Genomic DNA, 24128 nt, shown 5'->3' on the forward strand with positions numbered 1-24128 from the left:
TAGGTACGCAATTATACTACCTAACTATTGGTTAAAATTAGACCATAGATACAAATATCGCGATAAAACTAACTACAAATTTGCTTCACTACTTCTCTTTAAGAAGTCTCATCATAGCATTCAACCAACATATATGATCATGATCAGGTGTAAAGGTCCTTTAATTCAGTCCCCATCGGATCTAACCGGCTCCTGTCAATCTTACGCGATAACCACTGAATCGGTTAAACAGTTTAAAATGGCATTAGTCATTTTTCAAAGGAAATCATAACTGGAAAATGATGATAAGATTGCTGGAACGTAGTTCTTACAGGCTTAGGTTAATCGCCATTTATTATTGTCCGATTTCTTGGCTGTAGTCTTTTCCGAACGTGAGTTAATAAGATCTTCAAAATCAAACTCAAAATTTTATTTATTCAATTAGAGTTCTTTGAGAAGCATTTTTGAATCGTCATTGCATATTTTTAACATTTACCACCGATTCGGAAAGCAGTATCTATGGAGAAGAACCGGCAAGATACTCAATAGTTGCTCTTTTAAAATCATGTCAATATTACCTACAATTTAATTTTACATAATATGTAATTTATATCTAACGACATAATATATAATAAGATCTTACTTGGAAAAATCAGGACTTTAAGCTATAGTCTGTAAGTATTACATTGGAATTAATTTTATGTATACCAAATTCGCAAACATAAATACAAAAGAATCACTGTTGTTTGTATATGTAATTTAAGAATCGAAAATACATTCCACGATATCATATCCGATTTATTATTTAATAAACATACGAGATGTTACAATATTGTTAACATATGAAAGGAACTCATTCGGTTATTGTGTCTCAGTGGAGGACAATGGTTAAGTTTTTAATTGTTGCCATCTTCTGCTCAGGTTAGTACCTACTTACATTATAATAACTATACCTTGTGTTACAAGTGTAGAGCAAGATTAGCTTAGAAGTTGTGTCGAACATTAAATGTAATTAACATAAATAATCAAGATTGGGAAGTCTTGAAATTAAGTTTGGACTGTGTACAGTAAAAGCTCTTTATTCGCGAGTAATAGGTTCCGTAAATGTGCCGCGAGTAGAGAAACCGTGAATATGGAATGGTAATTTGTATGGGGTTATAGGGGATATGTTCCTAGGTGACGAAATAAAAAAGCAAATACATAAAGAAATCAGTTTAATTGAAACTTTTTAACCATACATATTTATTAATTACCATTAAATTAGGTATATCAGGTATATCAGGTAATCTTCAGGTTTAGGCAATGGCTTGGCACTTTCTACTTGTTTTTCATTTTTATTTAGGTAAATACATATATGTATGTACCGATTCGATCCACGAATAAAGAATTTTAGGCCGTGATTATAGGAATTAGGTCGCATTTTTTCCATCCGCGAACAGTAAAACCGTGAATAAGGAGCTTTTGTTGCATAAGCTTTTTACTGATCATGTAGAGCCTGATCCTGAAATCTACACACTACAGCGCTACATGATTGTAATAAAATTTTGTGTAGGTATATTTTATACTATCTTTCCGCCCGCGGCTTCGCCCGCGTTTTCAGAGAAAAACCCGTTCCCGTAGGATTTCCGGGATGAAACCTATCCTATGTCCTTTCTCGGGTATCAAAATATATCTATACCAAATTTCATGCAAATTGGTTCAGTAGTTCAGGCGTGATTGAGTAACAGACAGACAGACAGACAGAGTTACTTTCGCATTTATAATATTAGTATGGATTAGGAAGTATTTATCGATACAGTAATCATTTAAATCAATAAATAGTAATAGCATAATTTATAACTATGGATAATGTCGCTTTAGTAGTTACTCATCATTTGTTATCACTTATTAGTAAGAACGGGGTAATAACTTAGATACAAAGTTTAAACCTGCTTTCTGCCCATGACTTTCTTTTGAGGCTTAATTTTCATGAAGCCTGCATATCCTAAGGCAACCACTGAAAAATCAGTGTATTGCACTGAGTGGCAGGCCTGTTGTGGCATACATATAGATATATGTCGGAGCAAGGTGTAGAATGTGAATCTATTTTCAAGCTGTGGGCGTTGCGTTGGGTAATCGAGCAAAGAAACACCTCAAACTCAATCATTTCTTTATTTACCACCGATTCGGAAAGCAGTATCTACAGAGAAGAACCGGCAAGAAACTCCATAGTTGCTCTTTTTAATCATGTCAGTTTTACCATACAATACAGTCAATTTTAATACAATCACTTTAAATACAATCACTTTTAATAACCGTTACGTTACACATTTAAATTAAACACTAGCAAAGAAAAGGTTAACAGTTCCTAGTAGTGGAAGATCCGAACTCTTCGATCACAGATTAAGTATTAGTTACTACGTAATGTTCGAATGTGAAGTGCCGTCCCGAGGGCGAGCCTTCACGGGCTCGACCCGGTACAAGCATGAAGTAAGCCGTCAACTTCACTGTGCTGCCACCTCCCGGAACTCGTGCTTAGAGTCGTTTTACATCCGCGCTATTGACCGTCTCCGACATATATTTAAGTTTCTTGTTTCATTTTATTTGTATCTTTTTATGTATCCATAATAAAATTATTTCATTGCATTTCATTCATTTCATTTCATATTTAGATTGTTACTTAATTATGTTATTAAATTCAGCAACTTCTTGTTTAATATCGAACATGAAAATATCGTAACGGGAATGACATCATAATATTTTCACGAATTGTTGCTGTTGTTGTTTTTGGAACATTTTGTTTATTTAATTTTAAATTTCACACGTAAAACCCTTTTATCGATTTTAATTAAAAGCCCACGTAATAATCCTCCTATCTGTCATGATTATGATTAACATCAACTGCATTAAGTTGATTTCCTAGAAATTCCTCAACAAATAAGTATATGTACCTAACTACTTAGCTGTATGAATTGTGAAAATTATGCAAATTTTTATGTTTGGTTTGATTATAGATTTAGCTGGATCTGTCTCTATTTATGGGCCAGTGTGGACTTATGATGGTGAGTTTTTTTGCGACATTAAGTTTTTAATAAATTTCTCTGAAAAACCACAGGAAAAACTTAAGATACATAGGTGTTATCAACCAAGCATGAAATAATTAATTATTAAATCAGTTCAGAAAAGTTGCAATGGGCTATTAAACCAAGAAACAAACTTTTCAGCTTGATATTGTTATGTATTTTCTCATATTATTTAAAGTTTATTTTATATTTTTTGATGGTATATGAGATTATCGATAATCTGGATTAGCATAAGTAAGGCATACCTTAACATTTTCGGATGCCTACAAAGTCAACGTAACATATTAGGTATCACTAAAAACTGCTCATTAATTTAGAAGCTAATTTTTACAAACACTAGGAAATACGTCTTAAACTAAAATCTGCCATTACAAAGTATTTATAGACCCAGTATCTAATCATTTAAATCCTTTACTGTAAAAAATTACAGATGAAAGTTCATGGCCCGGTGCGTTTTGCAAAAAGGGTGTGAGAAGACAATCCCCTATAGATATACGGACAAATGAAGTGATCCGTGACTTCGAGAAGCAGTTCATTAAGTATGGAGATCTGAATTTCACGGGATATGAGTCTGTTTTGATGACGGGGATCAATAATGGTCATACTAGTAAGTAATAAATGAAAATAATTATAAAATATAGTATATAGACTACAAGCCCTTATAGGACAAAAATATGGGTCAAATGAACCACCAGGGGACATATCTAGAACGATAGCAGAGCAAAAAATAATAAGATTCATCACTATGCCGTCACTTGTAAGCTGTCCAACTGAGTGCAGATGAGAATTGAAAAGTACAGGTAGACTCGGTAAATTTTGGTCATATATTTTTGTACGGCATTCTTAACCATCGATAGATCCATTAAAAATAATAAGAAACCGCTCAGTGCCGTACAAAAATGTTGGTCCACCAAGTCGGAATTTTAATTTCATTTCCGAGAGTTACCGGGGGTAAATTTGGTCATTTGACCATGTACGGCATCTGTGTCATACTATTGCTATACTGCTTTTAATCCATTATTCCGCAACGCCGTACAAAAATCATGGGGACAAGGGGAAAAAATCGAGAGTTGCAATCCCCTCTCTTTCCCCACTCCAGGGGGTCATTTGACTAAGTACGGCTTCGGTTCCAAAACATTATCTAGCACTCAAAAGTACTATTAAAAGCAATGCCGTCAAAAAATAATTGTTCTTTTAAATGTATACCAATAATCATCTTAATTTCATCAAATTCTTGATATAAAGAGCTGTAAGGTCATTTGACCCTGTACGGGAACTTTTTTTTTAACATGATATTGTAAAATTCAATTGTTGTATAGTATTGCCGTTCAAAAGAAACCGTTCTAAAAAAAGTTATAGAGAAATGCAAAACCAGAAATTTTGTTAAAGTTTAAACATCGTAGATTAATGAAATATAATAGTTTTCTACACTTTATCCGTTGTTTTAAATAGTATTAACATAGATAAATTAGGAAAAAACGATGCCGTACATTTTTGTGCAGACCACATCTTTTAGGCTGATGAAAGCGACGAAAGCTACAATTTTAAGGGTGCTTTATGGCCATTTGATACAGTACGGCATTAACATATTTTTACCCAACTACGGCAAAGCAAAAGGAGGGTTATGGTTGTTTACAGGTCATGTATGTATGTTCATCTATTCCCTCGTAACTTCTAAACTACTTATCAGAATTCGACAAATGACATATCATTCGTCGCGTCTGAATTGTTCACTGGATAACCAGCGACCAGCTAGCTAAAGGCTATATGGGGTTTCACAAAATCTAATGTGGCGCCCTCTAGCGGACAAAACATACAGAGTAAAAAAATAAAGTTAAGATAAATATGCAGTGTTTGGTATCATTTGAAAGCGCTTTACTTGTACATTTTGAATATGTATATATTACTAGCATTTGCTTGTGACTTTACCTGTATTCATGGACTGATTGCATATAATTCACATCTTTTCGTTCATAGCTTTTTTATTAGTTCATCAATTTAACGGAGTCCATTCCACCTGACTCCGACTTTCCAAGGTGATAATTAACCACCTCGAGCTTCTTAATATTAATGTATATTTATATTTTATTATAAAAATATAAAGCAAACATTTCGTTATATGAATTTTTTTCTTTTTCAGATTTTTCCCCTTTGAACCAACGAAAATGTACGGCACATGAAAAAATATTATCTATGCATAAAATACTTTAAAAATAAATTTATTTCGTGTTGTGTCAAATGACCCCCTGGAGTGGGGAAAGAGAGGGGATTACAACTCTCGATTTTTTCCCCTTGTCCCCATGATTTTTGTACGGCGTTGCGGAATAATGGATTAAAAGCAGTATAGCAATAGTATGACACAGATGCCGTTCATGGTCAAATGACCAAATTTACCCCCGGTAACTCTCGGAAATTAAATAAAAATTCCGACTTGGTGGACCACCATTTTTGTACGGCACTGAGCGGTTTCTTATTATTTTTAATGGATCTATCGATGGTTAAGAATGCCGTACAAAAATATATGACCAAAATTTACCGAGTCTACCTGTACTTTTCAATTCTCATCTGCACTCAGTTGGACAGCTTACAAGTGACGGCATAGTGATGAATCTTATTATTTTTTGCTCTGCTATCGTTCTAGATATGTTCCCTGGTGGTTCATTTGACCCATATTTTTGTCCTATGCGGGCTTGTAGTCTAATATTGTAACTAACTGTTGTCCGCTCTTGGTTACAATAAATTTTCATGATATACAAACTTTCATTCCCTTGGAGGAAGATATTGCTCGTAAAAATGAAATTTACTTTTAATTTAGTTCTCGTTCTGGTGTTAAAATATGAATAGGAATACTCCTCGCCGTCCACGGTCCACCAAACTTTGTTTCAACGTCTTTACAAACATAATCCTATTATTCAACGTTCACGATGCTTTCACAATGAAGCTTTTAAAAATAAAATAAAAATAAAAATAAAAATTGAAAAGCGTCATCGAAAAATCGAGAATCCCTGGGTTGACCTAAATGATGTTATATAGCCTAGCCTAGCTTTCCTCTAAAATTAACTCGATTATTCAACGCGAAAAGTATTTTTCAATTCGAGTACATGTTCCTGAGATTAGTGCGTTCTAACAAACACACTCGTCAGCTTTATAATACACAAAGTATTGATTTATAACATAGGTAACATTTGTACAGAACGTAGTAGATAACTCTACTAATCTATACTTATAATAAATCTGTAGAGAGGCCAATTCTGTACATGAAATATATTTAAAAAAAAACTATGAAGGGGTGATAAGGGATCGCTACTGATGCCAAAAATGCAATCAGTAAAATTTTTGTCTGTCTGTCTGTCTGTCTGTCTGTCTGTATATTCGTTATAGAAACAAAAACTACACGACGGATTTTAACGAAATTTGGCACAATTATTCTTCATACTCCTGGGCAGGTTATAGTAAAAGAATCATGTAAATCGGTGTAGAAACACCAAAGTTATACATGAAATACGCTATAAGTCATCGCGCGTGAATTACATGCCATAAGGATTATTTTTGTGTATCAGTTGCCGCGTTCGACGCGCTTCGCGGCGGGAGCTATAAAAAGGCGGCGGGTCCGCACCCGTTTCGCGTTGTCACGGCATCACGTGTGAACGGCTGAACCGATTTCGATAATTCTTTTCTATTATATTCCTTGAAAAACGAGGATGGTTCTTATGTAGAGAAAACGTAACTATGTACCACGGGCGAAGCCGGGGCGGACCGCTAGTCTATACTAATATTATAGAGCTGAAGAGTTTATTTGTTTCTTTGTTTATTTGAACGCGCTAATCTCGGGAACTATTGGTCCAATTTGAAAAATTCTTTCGGTGTTAGATAGCCCATTTATCGAGAAAAGTTATAGGCTATATATCATCACGCTACGACCAACAGGAGTGGAGCCACGGGGGTGAAACCGCGCGGAGCAGCTAATTTGTCATATAGATGTTAACAGTCCCCAATTAGATACATTGCAGGTAAAATTCAAACTAGAAAATCTAACTTATATAATATTTCCAGTCCAATTCAGCACAGACGGCGACAACTCCATGCACCCGACCCTCACGGGCGGTCCTCTCAAGCATCAGTACAGGTTGGAGCAGTTCCACTTTCACTGGCTTTCAGAGCACGCGATCAATGGAGAGAAGTGAGTTACCTACTTCTTTTAGTTTATGTGTAAATTGTAATATAATAACATTTTGGAGGATTCCTTCTCTTATCTATAAATCTAATTGATAATTTATTATACTTCTGTAGGAAGTAGGAACATTTTAAGGAAAGCTGTAATTCATCCAATCATTTCATAATCATCAAACAGATTTATTATCTTCTTATATATAAAAATGAATCGCAAAATGTGTTGGTAAGCGCATAACTCGAGAACGGCTGAACCGATTCCGATAATTCTTTTTTTATTATATTCCTTGAAGTACGAGGATGGTTCTTACGTAGAGAAAACGTAAATATGTACCACGGGCGAAGCCGGGGCGGACCGCTAGTTAAAAATAAATAATTGTGATCGTTTTAAACTTCATCTATTTGAAATAAACTTCACCCTTTTTACATTTTTAACCCAAATATCTACGTAGGAAATAAGTACCTATACCTACGTAAATTTCACGGTGTTAATATTTCGACATGACAGATTTCCAATGGAGATCCACTTCGTCCACGTCCGTTCGGACTTAAAAGTGTCAGAAGCACTCAAAAAGAGGGATGGGTTGGCTATCATCTCTGTATTTTGTAACGTAAGCAAAAACATATTTTAATTTCAATTTACAAAATTTAGACTCACTAGTCTATAAATTTTACATAGTGATGTAGATTACCTATTGTGTAAAAATTTATATTATTACAAAAGCTATATTTGTATTTGATTACATATCTATACTAATATTATAAAGCTGAAGAGTTTGTTTGTTTGTTTGTTTTTTTGTTTGTTTGAACGCGCTAATCTCGCGAACGCGAGTGATTAGCGAACGCGCTAATCACTGGGCCGATTTGAAAAATTCTTTCGGTGTTAGATAGCCCATTTATCGAGGAAGGTTATAGGCTATATACCTATCATCACGCTACGACCAACAGGGGTGGAGCCACGGGGGTGAAACCGCGCGGAGCAGCTAGTATTTTATAATAAAATTCCATTACGCTGTAGATATGGACATTACGCGGTAGAACGGAAAATTATTGCAAAATAACAACAATATGTTTTATCTAATTTTAGGTAAAAGCAGATATTACAGTAGAAGAAGAAGAACCTTCGGAAGAATTGATACAATACATTCCTCAGTTGATGAGAACAGCCGATAGGATCAGTGGCGTTCTAATTGATATCAGGTGAAGTTATTAATTAGCCCGTATTTAGCAAGCACCGTAACTACCTGCTTATAATTCTATAATATATCAAATATTATGTCCCTATAACAATTATTATAAATAAGTAATAAAAAATCTTGTGCCTGAAACTGAAAAATGAAACCCTTCTAAAATTCATCATAATTTAATTTTAGAAGTTACCTATAGCGTGAAAAGGTACATGTAGATTGTAGACGTACATATTTTCGAGTAAATTATTATGTAGGGTTAATCCAAATACAAAGAAAATATTCTATTACAAAGGTTTATGGTTTAGTAATGTGGTTAAGCGTCGGAATTGTTAAAGGCCTCTATATTGGCATCAGGTTTCCTCATAAAACGTAAATGAGGAAGTTTTTAATAAAACCACTTAAACTAGAAGATTGAATATTTTCTTTCACATGAATTTTTGCTTGGTTCGTTGATGACCATTATTATTCTAGACATAGAGATAGACGAAAAATATAAACACATTTTATAGAAAGCATGTCGTTTACTGTAGGTACTATATTAGGTAACTATGTAGATACATTGAAGAAACAATTTTTGAAAACTTCTATACTTTATCCAACTGAGAAAATAAATCATTAATTAGTATGCAAAATAAGTTTCCTCTAGTTAAGTAGGTAATTCAGTTTTTACGAAAACTTTTTGACGCGTAATTACGCTAAGGTTATTTACGATGTCCAGCTGATCCCCTTACAAACTTCGTTTCTACACATAACTAAACTAAACAAAGTTGCATCTTCATTTATTTTTTACATGAAGGCGAAACATTAAAATGTTTCATTGCAAGCTTTTGTTTGAAAGTAAGCGCAGAATTAAACATTGATTGAAGTAGTATATTATTATTAGTCTGTGATTGAAGTACTAGATTGGCTATGGAGTATATATACGGTGGTGGATCATATTGAACCACTTTAAGATTGCTTGCTTATCTTAGATATAATTATAGATTTATGTATATTTAATATTAAACTATAATTATTATTAATGTGATTCCAGAAAGCTGTTAACCCCAGACAAACGCTCATACTACACGTATTTGGGCTCACTGACATCCCCTGAATGTAACGAGGTGGTGGTGTGGATTATATTTATGAAGCCCATTCAAATAACAGATGCTTTGGTACCTAATCAATTTCTCTATTCATTTATTATTTTTATTCTGTCTGAATAGAAAAAATATGGTCTGTCTAGAATGTGTTTTTAGTGGTGGTAAAAGATCGAAGGAGAATTTTCAAAAACAGTTGAGTAGTTTTTCAATTTTGTTTTTTTATCTACAGACACAGTAAAAAAATACATATTTTCCTATTTAAATATTATTAGTTAAATATAGACTATTTGTGATACAATCTTAATTCAAAATGTATCAAATGTAAAAGTTTAAGCTAAGTGTTCCGATTATGACGTAATAATTTATCAGCTTGTCTGAGATAAAAATGTAACTCTTTATTCCCAGTACCGCATATTCGGCAAAGTGGGTGTCGGCCGGCACAACTTCCGCAGCCTGCAGAAGGTGTCCCACCACCTGGTCTTCCAGCCGCCCCCAGAGATGATCACCACGCCAAAAGCTGTGAAGGTGCTAAACAACGCGGTGCGAGTGATACGCGACTTCTTTCATAACGTTACGAGGTATTTTTATTGAAATTTAGATATCTATACTTAATATTATATAGCTGACGAGTTTCTTTGTTTGAACGCGCTAATCTCAGGATCTACTGGTCCGATTTGATATATTATTTTAGGGTTAGGGTAGGCAGGGTTTTTATACAGCGTGTTCTTTTTTAGGTAAAGAAATTATTACAAACTCTGTACTAGCTGTTTAAATTTTATCTGGATAATTGTATGAACATCCCAAGAATATCTATAGAATTAAATGTATTCTTTCAAGATTGTTATTTTTGGAGCACAATAAAATGTATAAAATAAAGTAAAAAAAATGTATCTAATAAAATTGTCAGGACGTAACTTTTTTTAATGATATATTTATTTTGTTTCAGTTTCGTGTCAAAAGGATTGAAAACAAGATAATACAAGGAAGAAAACATTTATTGTTAAGTTATAAATAAAACGATTTTTGGTTTAATTGTCTATTTATTTATTATTAACATTACATAAAAACCGTACAACGTACAATCAAAAATAAATACAAATTAACATCGTACGATTTTCATCATCCATACTTTGTACAATACTTGCTAGAAATCTACAGCACATAGGTAACAAATATTATTAAGGTTAAAAATTAGGATCTTTTTAACTATGATATTTAATAGGTTTAGTGTTGAAGGTTTTAACAGAACGGAGAACCTATATTATATTTTATGGAGACAAAAATGTAATACAGGCCTTGATATTGATATCCTATTGTAAGAGCTAGCGCGCACGAGCAACTTTGTCTCCGCAACTATTTTGTCTCCGCAACTATTTTGTCTCTCCCACCTATGGGCTAGTATGAAAGTGCGCGCACGTAGCGACGCAACTCCCCATACAAATTGATGGGAGAGACAAAATAGTTGCGGAGACAAAGTTGCTCGAGCGCGCTAGTTCTAAACTGATTTTAATTAATTCGAAAAGGTAGTAATAGTAATTAGGCTTAGTAAGTGGAAGATACAAAAAGTATATTTTTCGAAAGTAAAAATGTAGTTTAAGCCTTGATGTCTCTATAGTTTTTGAAACACTTCAATTTTTAAGTGATTTTATTAAAATGAACGTAAATTTTAAGTACTAACTGAAAATAAGCGTGAACATTTTGTTTTGCATTAAGAAATTTAAACCTAAAAGACAAATTAACTGTAACAAAATCATATGAAGTAATTACATAATATAATAAATTATAACAACAACAACGAACCTATTGAAATATTTTAGGCATTTATGAAATGCCAGGAAAGTATGACGTTTAAAACGGACTTCATGTAAATAAGGTAAAAGAAGAAAATGAAAAGAAGTTTGAGCATGAATGTGTTCCTTCTTTTGTATATTTTAATATGATAAATAAAATAAAATGTAAATTTAATTAAAATAAATTCAATTAAGATACAAGTGACCGTGTTTTTTAACAAATTTTTTTAACGTTAGTTTCGTGACGTTACTGATATCTCATCTAACACTAATTTTGGAAATATTTTCATACATTATTTGTTATTTAAACTGACAGTTAAGCAAAACATATACAGAAGTTGTGAAACCGGTTATAAGATAAATACAATGAATTTGAAAAGCGATTTCTTAACTAGTCTTGCTTGTAAATAATCGTAATGTCATCTATACTAGTATTATAAAGCTGAAGAGTTTGTTTGTTTGAACGCGCTAATCTCGGGAACTACTAGTCCGAATTTAAAAATTCTTTCTGTGTTCGATAGCCCATATATCGAGGAAGGCTATATATCATCACGCTAATACCAACATGAGCGGAGCACTGCGGGTAAAACCGCGGAGCACAGCTAGTAAAATAATAAAATGAATAAATCGCAACGCATCGTTTTAATTTCTAGAGTGAAAAAAAGTGAAGTCCCATGTCCCCTAGTGGGGTAAGGGACAGATGCATTATACATCTGTTTCACTGATCGATTTTCTTTAGGGACAAGTAGGTGATCAGCCTTCTGTGTCCTGCCAGACCGAGACATTTTTTTTTCTTCGTCTCCACCGGGAATCTAACTCAGGACCCCTCGGTATTACGCTAACGCGTCAACCACTGTTCCAAGGAGGCGGTCAATTTCTAGAGTACTTGCTTAAAATGAAACAAAAATACGAGAAAATAACATTTCGAGATAGGAAATACTTCCATCTGAACATTACACAACCTACAGAGAAATATTTTTTTTCTCATTTATGAAATTTAATATATTTATTTATTAGGGTAAAAGCTTATAGTCTGTCCATTATAAGAATTGCCTTTTGACAGCTCGACGGGTGATACCAGAAGTGATGTCCAAAAGAATATCGATTGTGATACCATTCCGATTATAAATTCAAAATATTATCATAAATCGAATCAGGTATGCAAATAATAATTACAACGTAAACGTTACTAATAAGATATGTAATAATAAGACCACGTATCTATGAATTTTATGTTAAAACTAAACTAAACTAATATTTTATTATTTATTGGTTTCTATCTTACAATTTGGTTGTATTTATGTTTAAATTACAAAACATAATATAAGAGTTTTACTGTATCGGATATATTTTTTATGGAGTATTTCTATCGATTATTATAATCTATCGACCCATCATTTAATAATTCTGTGTAGACATCACAAAGTGGGCGGGGCCGGTCCATGAGGTACAATAATTATTTGTATGACATTTTAACATTGACAATACAATTCTTCATAGGAGTGAAGCTGTCAAAAAGCAATTAATAATATAATGGACAGAGTATAACATGTCCATTCAGCCCAATTTTTCAGGAAATATCGGTGTTATTTAGCGCATTACTTATTTCTTCACAAGTTCAATGATTCATATACAGCGTGTTCTTTTTTGTTCTTAGTTATATGTTTCATAATTAAATCTCCAAGAAAAAGAGAGTTTATACGTTCCTACCTTAAGAGGAGGCTCCCTTACATAATTTCTGACACTGATAAACCGATTAGACCGCTACGCGGTGCTAGACGCTAACACAGCCGTAATAAAGTTGAATATCGCGTGCTCTCTTTGATCGCGTTCGAGCTCGAAACTAAATCTCGTAAGTCACAATTCTTATTTCGTTTATAACTAAAGTAATAATTGATCTAGAGAAAAAATATCTTGGGATTGGATAGTAAACTATATTTTCTTACTGTTAACATTTATTTTAGACATAAAGACCAAGTAAATCTTTAAAAAAATGTAAGAATCCTTAAAAAAGGCATAATTTTTGAATAAAAAATGAATCGAACGAAAATGTTACAATTACGTAACTGTCTTGTACATGGAAAGAAAAAGACCCAATAAATCATATACTAAAGTTCCATTTTGATTGTATGTGTGACTGTTTCAGAATATTAATGCAAATTCACATAACATTTAGGGAGCCTCCTCTTAAGTGTGCAATCACAACAGCTTTCAATTATTTCTACGGATAACATACATGGAAAAAAGAACACGCTGTATTGATATACAGCGTGTTCTTTTTTCCATGTATGTTATATGTATAGTTGTGATCAACTACCCTCAACTTCAATAAACACAAACTCCATACAAAACGAATCTCATTATCCCTATGACGTCACATTCGCACACATTGTCACAATATATCTATACATATGTATGTATTTACAAATTCTATAACGCGACGATCTCCTTTAGCCGTTTCTCGATATATTGTACTCGTGTTAAAAGCTTGTCTTTTGGACTGTATTCCGTGTACGGTATGTGCAGTACTTTGAAACCCTGAAACAAGGTTAATTTCATATAAAATGTCAATTGAAATAACGCCATAACTAAGCATAACAATGGTAATTCGACAAATGATAAAATTTGTTTAACCTTTAAGTATGGACGTCATTTTTTCTTAACACTACTGCGGACGTGGAGTCTCACAGGCTCCTATATGTACATACTTTTTTTTGAGAATTTGATATAAGGTTGCTTTAAAGCTGATTGGATATTGAATTTAAGGGATTTAGCAATAAAATAACGTGCTTATGTTAAAAAAACTTTTATTAAAAAAAATATAGAAATGTAAAAATTAAAAAATCGTGATACTTTTAAGTCAAAATTTACTTAGGCTACATTTTTAGATATTAAAAACAGCCAAACTTATGACTATAACAAAATGAGTCTTTTTTTCTTAAAATATAATATATAAGGAACCAAAAACACAAAATACCTACTTCAGGTAACTAATACAAAAAATTTTGACAACGGTCTAATAACGCTAATTTATTGGCAGTCAGTGCACAAAGGTCTAGAACATTGGAGACACACAGGTTTCTTGCACCCAACACAAACATAGGTAGTTATCCTATGTTTTTTCGCGGGACAGATTCTACATGCTCTTCTGGAACCTTGAATGGTTTCTTGATCCTGGACACCTTCTGTAACCATATCATTACCTAAAAAGCGATTCATAGTCAACCTCAGTTCTCTTGGCAGTGAAGTATTTATAACACGTCTTTGCACATGAGGCACTACAAGCACGAGTGCTATATTTTATTAAAAAATCTCCTCTTTCCACAGCTTTTGGAACTGTCCGATTCTTCTCCTAGGACCTGGTCCGGTTCCCGGTCCTGATCTTGGTCCTGATCTTGGTCCTGATCATGGTCCTGATCTTGGTCCTGATCATGGTCCTGATCTTGGTCCTGATCTTCATCACTGTCACTCTCATGATTTTGTATTAGTTCCGACTCCAATATAAAAAAAAACCTTCAATATTCTCTTCATTGTCAGACTAATCCGTAGCTAACAACTCACTCACTTTTTGTTCGAATGTTGGATCAGCGACACGGAAATTTTTTGCGCAGGGCCCTGAACAGAAGTCGTAGACGGTAGTTTTGATGAAAAATTACCGTATTTATAATTTGATATTTTGTACTACAAAATCTGAAACAAACATAATCGCCCTTATAAAATATATTATATGACAACAATGGACGTGTAGCCTGACAGGCTCCAGTCCATTTTTGGATGGTTATTACTCACGTAATATTCACCGGACGACACAACCTCCTCCCTCGTTGGTAGTTTGGCAACTAAAACAAAAGCTACTGAGCCGCTCAATCCCGGGGAGCGGGGGGAAATAGGTGAAACTATGAAAACGTAAACACTGAGTAGCCTGTGAGACTCCACGTCCATACTTAAAGGTTAAAAGAGAAAGAGGAATTATTGCAATTTTCATTTAAATATTAACGAGCATTAATACTACTAGCACTATTTAAGATTTTAAGTAGTTTACATACGACAAGAGTGGAGGGGGGGTTGATTATTGATTATTATCAATGATTGACTATCCGATAAAATTAAAAAGAAATTGAAATTTAAAAGTGTAGGGGCCAGTCGCAGCACTTTCTGATCTCCGATAGCCCTATAACACTTTTGCGTCGATTATCATACATTATTTCTCTTTATAAAGGTTATATGAGTTTAATTGGTAATATCAGACAGCTGTGAAACCCTGAATAGTTGTTAATAACTCACTTTCATCTCCAGAAGTTTAGTGTAAAGTTTGAACACACCGAGCGGTGCGCACACTTTGCGAGTCATGTCGTGGTAGTCCAACGCTAGCACTGCTATCCTGTGAGCACTGGAATTATATAAAATAGTTATTATTGCATAAAAAAATACTAAAAATAACTCACAAAAAAAAACATATAAATATTTTTCACGAAATAACGCTACATTCGAATTTATCACAAATATTCATATTGATTTATTGACATACTATAAACAATTAGACAATCGCTTATTTAAAGGATATTTATTTATTTATTTATTTATTTATTATAAGGTACCTTACAGCTAGTGATACAATTTTTGAGATGAATAAATACTAAGCTACGCCAATTAAAAGGTACACCAATAGGTAGTAAAAATAATATACGTATGTGAACAAATACTAGTATAAGAATTTTACAAATGATAAGAGAAAAGATTTAATTTTTTGTAGGTATAAGTAAGCATTGATCAAGCCCAATAAGTATTTATAAAGTAAGGAAATGTTTTAAAAAGAAAAATAGATATAGAAAAAATGGATAGAGAAAAATATCTCAGCCGGTCTTCATTGAAATGAATATCGTATATATTGCTCCTTAGAAAGTTCTGCCTGATACACGCGTAGACAGAATTTTGATTCAGACAATTTTTGAGCGTGATTGTAAATCTATTTATATGCAGCCATATTTACTTTTTGTTGTTTTCTGCTTTTTGTAACGGCATCGGATGACATTTCGAATCGACGGCGAATTCCGCATCTGAAAATTTATATACATATTATGTAGGGTACTTGTAAATAATATTTGTATTATTTAATTTATTAAACAGATTATTTATTACAACAATAGATAGGCTACTTTTAATCCCGGAACTATGGAGTTTCTTGCCGGTTCTTCTTCATAGATACTGCTTTAGTGCTTTCCGAATCGGTGGTAAATGTTAAAACATGTAATGACGGTTCAAAAGTTCTTCTAGAAGAAGTCTAATTGAATAAATAAATGTGTGAGTTTGGAAACTCTCAGCCAGATTTTTTAGAAACTAAATGAAAAATTGCATTTCCAATTATTTACAAATTTAACACTCACCATACAAGAACCCCATTCCCGAATTGCAGTCCTTCTTCAAAAACGTGTCAGCCGAGACCAGACTTTTAAAAGTATCCATAATGCTATGCACATAGAGCGCTTTTTCCTTTGTATGGGATAGTGGGACTCCCACCGCTATGTCCTCGGCAAGACGTTGTTTGCATTTGGGGTGAGATAGGGATACATATGCGTCTATCGCCATTAACTTTCGACGTGATGGGATTGGGATTTCTGTAATATTAAGAGAGTGATTTAAAATAGACTAATAAATAAATAAAAAAAAATGTATGCGTGTACTAGAGTACACACGTAAGAAGTGAAACTTCTTTATGACCTTAAAAATGTCACGAGTATGGCGTAACGCAAAAATGTCACGCGTACGGCGTAACGCAAACATGTTACACTAAATTTTTGTCCAACCCCGATAAAGAAGTTTCACTTCAAAATAAAATATCCTTTATTGAATTATTATGTACATTAATGGACGACTAAGATAAAAATAAAAAATACAAGAGTTACATTACATTACACAGTTATTGAAATAATACAATAATGGGACGTGTAAAATTGAAATTCATAATTTTGTATGATTGAGAAATATTTTTGAGGACCTAATTATTTCAATAATACAATAATGGGACGACATGACGACCTCAGTGGTCGTCATGAACAATAACGTACATGTATTTTGTATATAAAGCGTTTTATATGAATTATTAATTTGTCTGAATTATACAGTAACTTTAGTTGTCTACGCAGTAAACGATAATAATTATAATCGATTGTTACATAGTTACAGTTTAGATTACATAGTTTATAATTTAAATGGACATAATAAACTTATAATTATATGTTATGCAAGTTTGTAAGGTATATATTCTGTGGGTCTATACAATTTATTGTCTATTATTTATATTATATAAATGTTATAAATAAAAAAAGGTGTGCCGAGTACACGCGTCAAATGTAACACTTCTTTGGATTCAAATATACCACAATCGTCGCTTTACTCGTGACGTGACGGTATTGTCATGACACGACCATGAAATTTTACTCTCAACGCGCCTAAAGAAGTCTACTATATAAAAATAAGTCGGGTTTTCCTTCCTGACGCTATAACGCCAGAACGCACGAACCGATTTCCACGGTTTTGCATTCGTTGGAAAAGTCTCGGGCTCCGTGAGGTTTATAGCAAAGAAAAGGTGTCTCTGGTGGTGAAACGGAGTTCGCCCGGTTTGCTAGTCTCATTTAAAAATACACTAACCCAAGCAAAACCACGGCAAGTGACTAGTCATGAAACATACCTCCAACAGAAAGCAGCTGATCAATGAACTCCGGCTTGAGCGTTGATACGAGGTGATGTAACTCAGCCTTGTTCAGTATTAGTAGAGAGAAAACTAGATCTAACCAAGAGAGCGCTTTGGTCATTTCTTCCTCTTTAAGTTGTAGCACTATCTGGAATATTAATTTATTGTTTTGAATTGGTTTGTGTGTATTATTTTCTTTTGTACGTACGAAACACTTAACAATGGATATTATTATGAAGTTTTATAATTTGCTTTACTAATTCTATTATTTATAAATCATAGAAATCTAAATAACAAGACACTAGAAGTCGTAAGCGTGCGTGACCTTGTCGCCACTCAGGTGATTTGCACATCACCAGTGCATTCGTCACTGTTCAGTTGCTCTGGAGACGTATGAGTGTATACATGGTGTGTTTCAGCAATTCCCATTGCGTAAATTCTTCCACAAGTTGTAATTATACTTATAAAGGAATAATATTTCATCGGAAAATATTTTTTTTTAGAAATAATGCCGTTTTTCCTTAAAATTATAGAATATTTACAAGTATTACGAGTGTCACCATAGTAATCGAAATAACAATGAATGACACAGTCGACCATTCTTATTATCACGTTTGTTCGTATTGGAGCAAAAAGTCTCATATACTTAGGGATGTTATTCTAAAATAAACCGTAAATTCGTGCGTTAGGATACATATTCAAAAGCTTAATTTAATAGTTAAGTCAGTTTTCACTAAAATCAAGCTGTCCAATAAAAGGCATAGTTTATTTGTGTGTACTGTTTAGCTTTCGGTTTGAATGTGTTGATTTTGGCGACAGCGGTTTTCATACGAATTATGACATTATAGCACTTCTATGTGTCTTGTTATTTAGATTTCTATGTTATAAATAAATGAAAAAAAATATATTATATAATAATTATTAGCTATTGTGTTAATTTGCATTACAAAGAATAGGCATACAATATTGAATATCAGAAGTATGGTACAACATAAATAAATAAATAAATAAATAAATAAATAAAACAAAAAAAAATTTAAACATGTAATTCAATGGTGATACAATTATATTATAGTAGAGCCATTTTAATAGGCAACATTTGACAGTTCAACAAAATTCAAGAACGTAACCTAGTAACGACGACATAGAATAACATGATATTTCGTTTTGTTAGAACTGCACATTTGCTTGACTTTTTTCAATTACGACTACATATTTATAATAACAATGACCGATACAAGTAATTTTAAGATTTCATTTTACTGATAAACCATTTTAAACATAATAAACAATTTCTGAATTGAAGAACTGACGTCACTACAATTTTGTGTCAATAAACCTTTTTTCTTTTTAAATACCAGAGACGTTACTCTAAAAATCGAAATCTGACATCTAGAATCGAATGCATTGATTACTTGTGAATAAAAATCACAGAACAATAAAAACAAATAGAAGTGCGATAATGTCATAATTAGTATGAAAACCAGTGTCGCCAAACCCACACATTTAAACCGATAGTTATACAGTACACTACAAGTAAACTATGCCTTTGATTGGACAGCTTAATTTGAGTAAAAACTGACTTAGGTTATAAATTCAGCATTTCAATATGTACCCTAACGCACCATGTTACGGTTTATTTTAGTATAACATCTCTAGGTATATTAGCTGTTTTGTTTCTCATTGCACAGAAATTCCAAATTCGAAAAACATTCAGCTACTCCACAACAGAGGGCGTTAGTTTTCGATAGATATAACTTTGAACCTCAACACATAGAGATAAGGTTGAAATTTGTGTCACTCAACATTAATGACATTAACTTGATATTTATCTGATGCTATGCCCTGAGGGATGTCAGCCTTGTTATCGATATCGAGATATCGATAATTCACAAATAAATATTTTTTGTGTATTTTTTTTTCTTTCTATTATACGAGTATAGTATAATGTGTCACATTTTGGAGTATGTTTATTACTACTAAGTAAGTCATTTTATATTATTATTATTAAATAAAAAACGGAATAGAATAGTATTAATCTATATTTACAAAATACAAACAGAAAATATGCATTATTTTAAATCTTGGAACTGCCGTAGGTTTGCTGTATCGATGGCCTTTGTTAGACTGCTTAGTGCTGTTCGGCATTCAGTTAACTCGTCACGTTGCATTTATCCATTTCTCTTTTAAATTAGCCTCTTTGGGAAATCTGTAAATAAATTGGACAAATGAAAGCTAAGGAAAAATAAAATAAAATTTAATATTTATAATGTTTGTCTTTTCTAAAGTATCGATACTGTCGATATGCGCCACAAGCATCACTAAAGCGACATTCGTTTGTTTATTGCAATAATATTCCAGAAATTCTTGTTTGCTGTTCAATCTATAATAGTACTAATTTCTTACGGATTAAGGTTCATTTTGACTAGATATTTGTATACAATTTTGACAAATTACAAGCGAAGATATAACATAAAATATTATATGTAAAATAAATAAAAATAAGACTTACCGATGGTATGAAATGCCTCCATTGCTGATATTATTTCGTCTGCTATCATTTTTGCACTCTTATACTGAACAACACGTCCTAATTAATGAATAAATACGGAAAAAAGGTTTGACAGCTGACAACCGACTCGAATATTTTTCTGCGCACAACTGAGAGCAAGTTAGGTGATCTTACCTTACAAGTGACACGTGGGCCACGCCCACATCACACTTCTATCTACTTTACTGTTCTGTGATAAAAATTATCATAAATCAATAAATTCGATTGACAAATGTTTCAAATCCGTATCGATTAATTCACTTTAATCGATGTTTTTAAGCAGGTTACCTCTCTTCGAAGATAAAATTGATAGACGTCAAATGTTGCCTATTAAATTGGCTCGACATTAATAAAGCACAAACATGTTCAGCCAATACAAGCATGCAAAAATAAAATAATTACCATAAAGGAGTTAATGGTGCGTTCGGGTTGAACTTTCCATGAACTCCTTTATGGTATAGAAGTTTTTTTCACTAAGCCAATTAAGAAGATGTTTTCTAAATTTATAATTATTACACGTCTTTAGGTTATTTGGCAGATGATTGAATATTTTAACGGCCATCCCCACGCAACTTTCCCTGTATTTGACGATACGAGGGTTCTCTCGTAAAATTAATTTATTCGTATATACAACATAGTATTATATTCAAAATTGCAGCTTTAATTAAGCTTTGCATTGTATTTGAATGAATGAATCTATAATATAAAAATGAATGTGTTGGTAAGTGCATAATTCGAGAATGGCTGAACCGATTTCGTTAATTCTTTTTTTATAATATTCCTTGAAGTACAAGGATGGTTCTTAAGGAGAAAACGCTAACATGTACCACGGGCGAAGCCGGGGCGGACCGCTTATTAATAATAAAACACAACACACCTCAAAAAAGCTATCTGAATTCGGTGGCAGATAATCCAACGTGGCCAGCGTAATCATGGCAGACGCAATATCGCCTGGCCTGCAGACCTCTTTATTAGCTTGCATCCACTCCGTTATGGCCGCTAGGGCTTCTTCGTGTCGGTATTTGAGCAGCCCTAGCGACACTATGATCGAGTTCACTAACGCTGGCTTGTCATTGTTCGAAGGGAGATTGGTTATTACATCGCTGAAATATACAAAAAACACAACTTAAAGTACATGTACAGTTACAGTAAAAAATTATTACATAATATAAAGCAAAGTCGCTTTCCAGATTCCGCTATCCATGTGTCTGACTGTGACTTTTGATACACTTTTTTTAATAGATAGCGTGAATCTCGAGGAAGGTTTTAATGTATAATTTATTAGATTTTAGATAAAGCGGGTGAAGCCGCGTGTATAAAGCTAAATTCAGTATAAAAACAAGAGTTATGCTAGACAGTTTGTATAATATTTGTATGTTGTTTCTCATAATAGCAGAACCTATAGGTATAGATTGATAAATTTGGAAAAAGGGTATTTTATAATTTAGAACGTCGAAAAACCAATTATATATTATATGTACAAAATACAAATACATAAATATATTCTTATTTATAACCAGAACAGAAAAATAGAAAAAATAAAATCATTACAAACTTTTATTGAAATAAAAGTTACCTGCAAATTCTATCCAAAAGCACAGGATCAGGGAAGTTTAATGCGGCCATTGAGAACAATAAATCAGCTGATTTCTTCAAGTCAATATTTTCTGATTGTTTCGTGATATTGTAAGAGAGGGCTCGAAGAAGAGGCGTACTGCGTCTGCCTTTTTGCTGTAGGGCTTTCATTACCTAAAAAATAAATTTTAAAATTAAGGTTGTTTTTTTTTTTATTTTACTGTGGCATAATATAGTACTGCTATGGTCAAGGAGGGACACTTTTTATTATTATTACAATATTTTCTGCTATGCATTGTAGTGTGTATGAAACATAAAAATTAAAATAGCAAATACATTCACTTGAAAAATTGCTAAACAAATAATTACCAAAATCTGTGCTCAAACAAGTCTTCAGGCATATTATGTTAACAGAAAGAACACGATAAATAGGCAGCATTAAAATAGCAACGAATAGCACAAACCTTAATCATCTGCGGCAAGGACAGATTAGCAATCAGTCGAGCGGCCTCATCATCTCCTGTGATCCCCAAAACTGTGCTCAAATCCTCCGCCATGGTTAAAGAAGCCATGGCCTGAGTGGCTGGTGTCCTGGCCAATATGCGGCAGAGCTTTAGAAACCGCGGGTCCTTCTCAAAGTCGGATAACTTTACTTTATTGGAACTAGACCATTCAGAGAGGACGGAGACCATCTGAAATCATGTTATGAAGAATTAATACTATAGTATTTTTATACAAAAAATTATCTAGAAATTTTATTTATAATTTTTAATGCTTATTAGATTCTTAATACTTAGAAAACATGATAAAATATCAACTAACTATTAATTTGCTTAAATTATTTTTTATCCAAAAATTCTGTGTAAAAAAATAAACAGGCATTTAATAATTGTATTTCTTTGAACTTACAGTTGATCAGAATACCGTTTAAAAAATAACACCATAGACATAGAATAGAATGATTTACCTTCAACGCATGACGTCGAGAAATAACAGGGTTCTCTGCAACTAGAAGTAATGTATCTATATCAGTTGCTTTAAGTATTTGAGCGTCCAACTGCTGTATTCGGGTGATTTTTACAGACTTTGCACTTGGCTTCTTTAATTCACCTTCAGGTGTATTTAAAGTAGCAAAAGCTGCCGCTACAAGACCTGGGATTAATAATAAAATTATATTATTTATGGTATATATCGGTTTTTTACAAGTTAAAATTATTTTTTGAAGGTTTTGAAAAAAATATATAAATTGTTATTTTTTAAGCATTACATAATAAATACTTATTGTATTTATGCCTATGAGGATCAAAATTTGGATGTCTGTCTTTTAATAAAATAAAAAATAAATAGCAAAAAAATGTATATTTTTGCACTATTAATACTTATAAATTGAGCAACTACTGAGAATATAAATAACAAAGTAGGAATCAACTACCAGTTACCTATACCACTTAAGTTTGTGTATGTTATGATAAATGTTTACCTTTAGTCTTTTCGGGTGTTTCATAGACATCATCCTTGCCTGATATATCTTTGGGAGGGTCCGTTTTATCCGATTTAAATAAAGTAGCGCCAGGACCAGCATAGTTCCTTATAGACGATCGAGATCCTAACCTCAAAGCTACTAACCCTCCGAATTTCAACATCTGTAAATAATACTGCAAATTACGGTACTTTACTCGAATATTAAAGTGAAAATGAGACTAAACCCTCGTCTATTATAGGGCTAAACAGTATAATTTCGATAAGAAACACAAAACACAGTGGTTCTTACATCACGCTCAAAATTGATTTCTGGTACATATAAGAAAAATTCAAGTATGTGTAACTAAAAAGCGGTCAAATACTAAATACCTTATAGTATTTCGACTTTATATTTATATAAAAATAAACTATTTTATAGCATTTAGAAAAATACTACAAAAATTTTAATCAATCCTTGTCATCTGTCAAGGTGTCAGTTTGACGCAAAAAACCATAGACTATTCATCGATAATAGAGACAATATAAATATGCGATAAATATAGTTTTCATCTGT

The 24128-nt window shown here is 32.8% G+C and overlaps 2 protein-coding genes across 4 annotated transcripts; one reads left to right on the forward strand and one right to left on the reverse strand.

Annotated features, from left to right (window-relative positions):
- Positions 1-863: 863 nt before the first annotated feature.
- On the forward strand, positions 864-10473 carry LOC149908260 (carbonic anhydrase 1-like). The gene is made up of 9 exons (XM_090101973.1): positions 864-900; positions 2973-3020; positions 3472-3648; positions 7095-7221; positions 7720-7822; positions 8299-8411; positions 9435-9558; positions 9892-10064; positions 10433-10473. The coding sequence occupies exons 1-9, from the start codon at positions 864-866 to the stop codon at positions 10461-10463; spliced, it is 933 nt and encodes a 310-aa protein (XP_089958099.1). The 3' UTR covers positions 10464-10473.
- Positions 10474-13592: 3119 nt separating this feature from the next.
- On the reverse strand, positions 13593-24065 carry LOC149908261 (FAST kinase domain-containing protein 4). Of its 3 annotated transcripts, none has more exons than XM_090101681.1 (11): positions 23945-24065; positions 23574-23736; positions 23061-23245; positions 22558-22785; positions 22095-22267; positions 21396-21621; positions 17965-18115; positions 16661-16891; positions 16267-16333; positions 15561-15666; positions 13593-13814 (listed from the first exon to the last, which is right to left on the reverse strand). In XM_090101681.1, exons 2-11 carry the CDS (start codon positions 23734-23736, stop codon positions 13707-13709), a joined length of 1638 nt encoding a protein of 545 aa, XP_089957807.1. In that variant the 5' UTR covers positions 23945-24065; the 3' UTR covers positions 13593-13706. The 3 variants fall into 3 exon arrangements, with proteins under 3 accessions (XP_089957807.1, XP_089957809.1, XP_089957808.1); XM_090101683.1 differs by having other exon boundaries at positions 23574-23748; positions 23945-24044; XM_090101682.1 differs by having other exon boundaries at positions 23865-24018.
- Between the last annotated feature and the right edge of the window lie 63 nt (positions 24066-24128).

This window comes from Colias eurytheme, chromosome 5, assembly GCF_061535395.1.
Source record: "Colias eurytheme isolate Ceu_HAF_F1 chromosome 5, ilColEury1 Martin Lab GWU primary, whole genome shotgun sequence".
Classification (NCBI taxonomy): domain Eukaryota; kingdom Metazoa; phylum Arthropoda; class Insecta; order Lepidoptera; family Pieridae; genus Colias; species Colias eurytheme.

What these genes read in the sequence shown, in the direction of transcription:
- LOC149908260 (XM_090101973.1), top strand. Translation starts at nt 864, where the DNA reads ATGGTTAAGTTTTTAATTGTTGCCATCTTCTGCTCAG. An exon ending in TCATCTCTGTATTTTGTAAC is followed by an intron (nt 7,823 to 8,298) that starts GTAAGCAAAAAC and finishes ATCTAATTTTAG; the next exon opens with GTAAAAGCAGATATTACAGT. An exon ending in TTCTTTCATAACGTTACGAG is followed by an intron (nt 10,065 to 10,432) that starts GTATTTTTATTG and finishes ATTTTGTTTCAG; the next exon opens with TTTCGTGTCAAAAGGATTGA.
- LOC149908261 (XM_090101681.1), bottom strand. Translation starts at nt 23,736, where the DNA reads ATGTTGAAATTCGGAGGGTTAGTAGCTTTGAGGTTAGGATCTCGATCG. An exon ending in ATTCAGATAGCTTTTTTGAG is followed by an intron (nt 18,116 to 21,395) that starts GTGTGTTGTGTT and finishes TTAATATTCCAG; the next exon opens with ATAGTGCTACAACTTAAAGA. An exon ending in GGGAATGGGGTTCTTGTATG is followed by an intron (nt 16,334 to 16,660) that starts GTGAGTGTTAAA and finishes ATAAATTTTCAG; the next exon opens with ATGCGGAATTCGCCGTCGAT.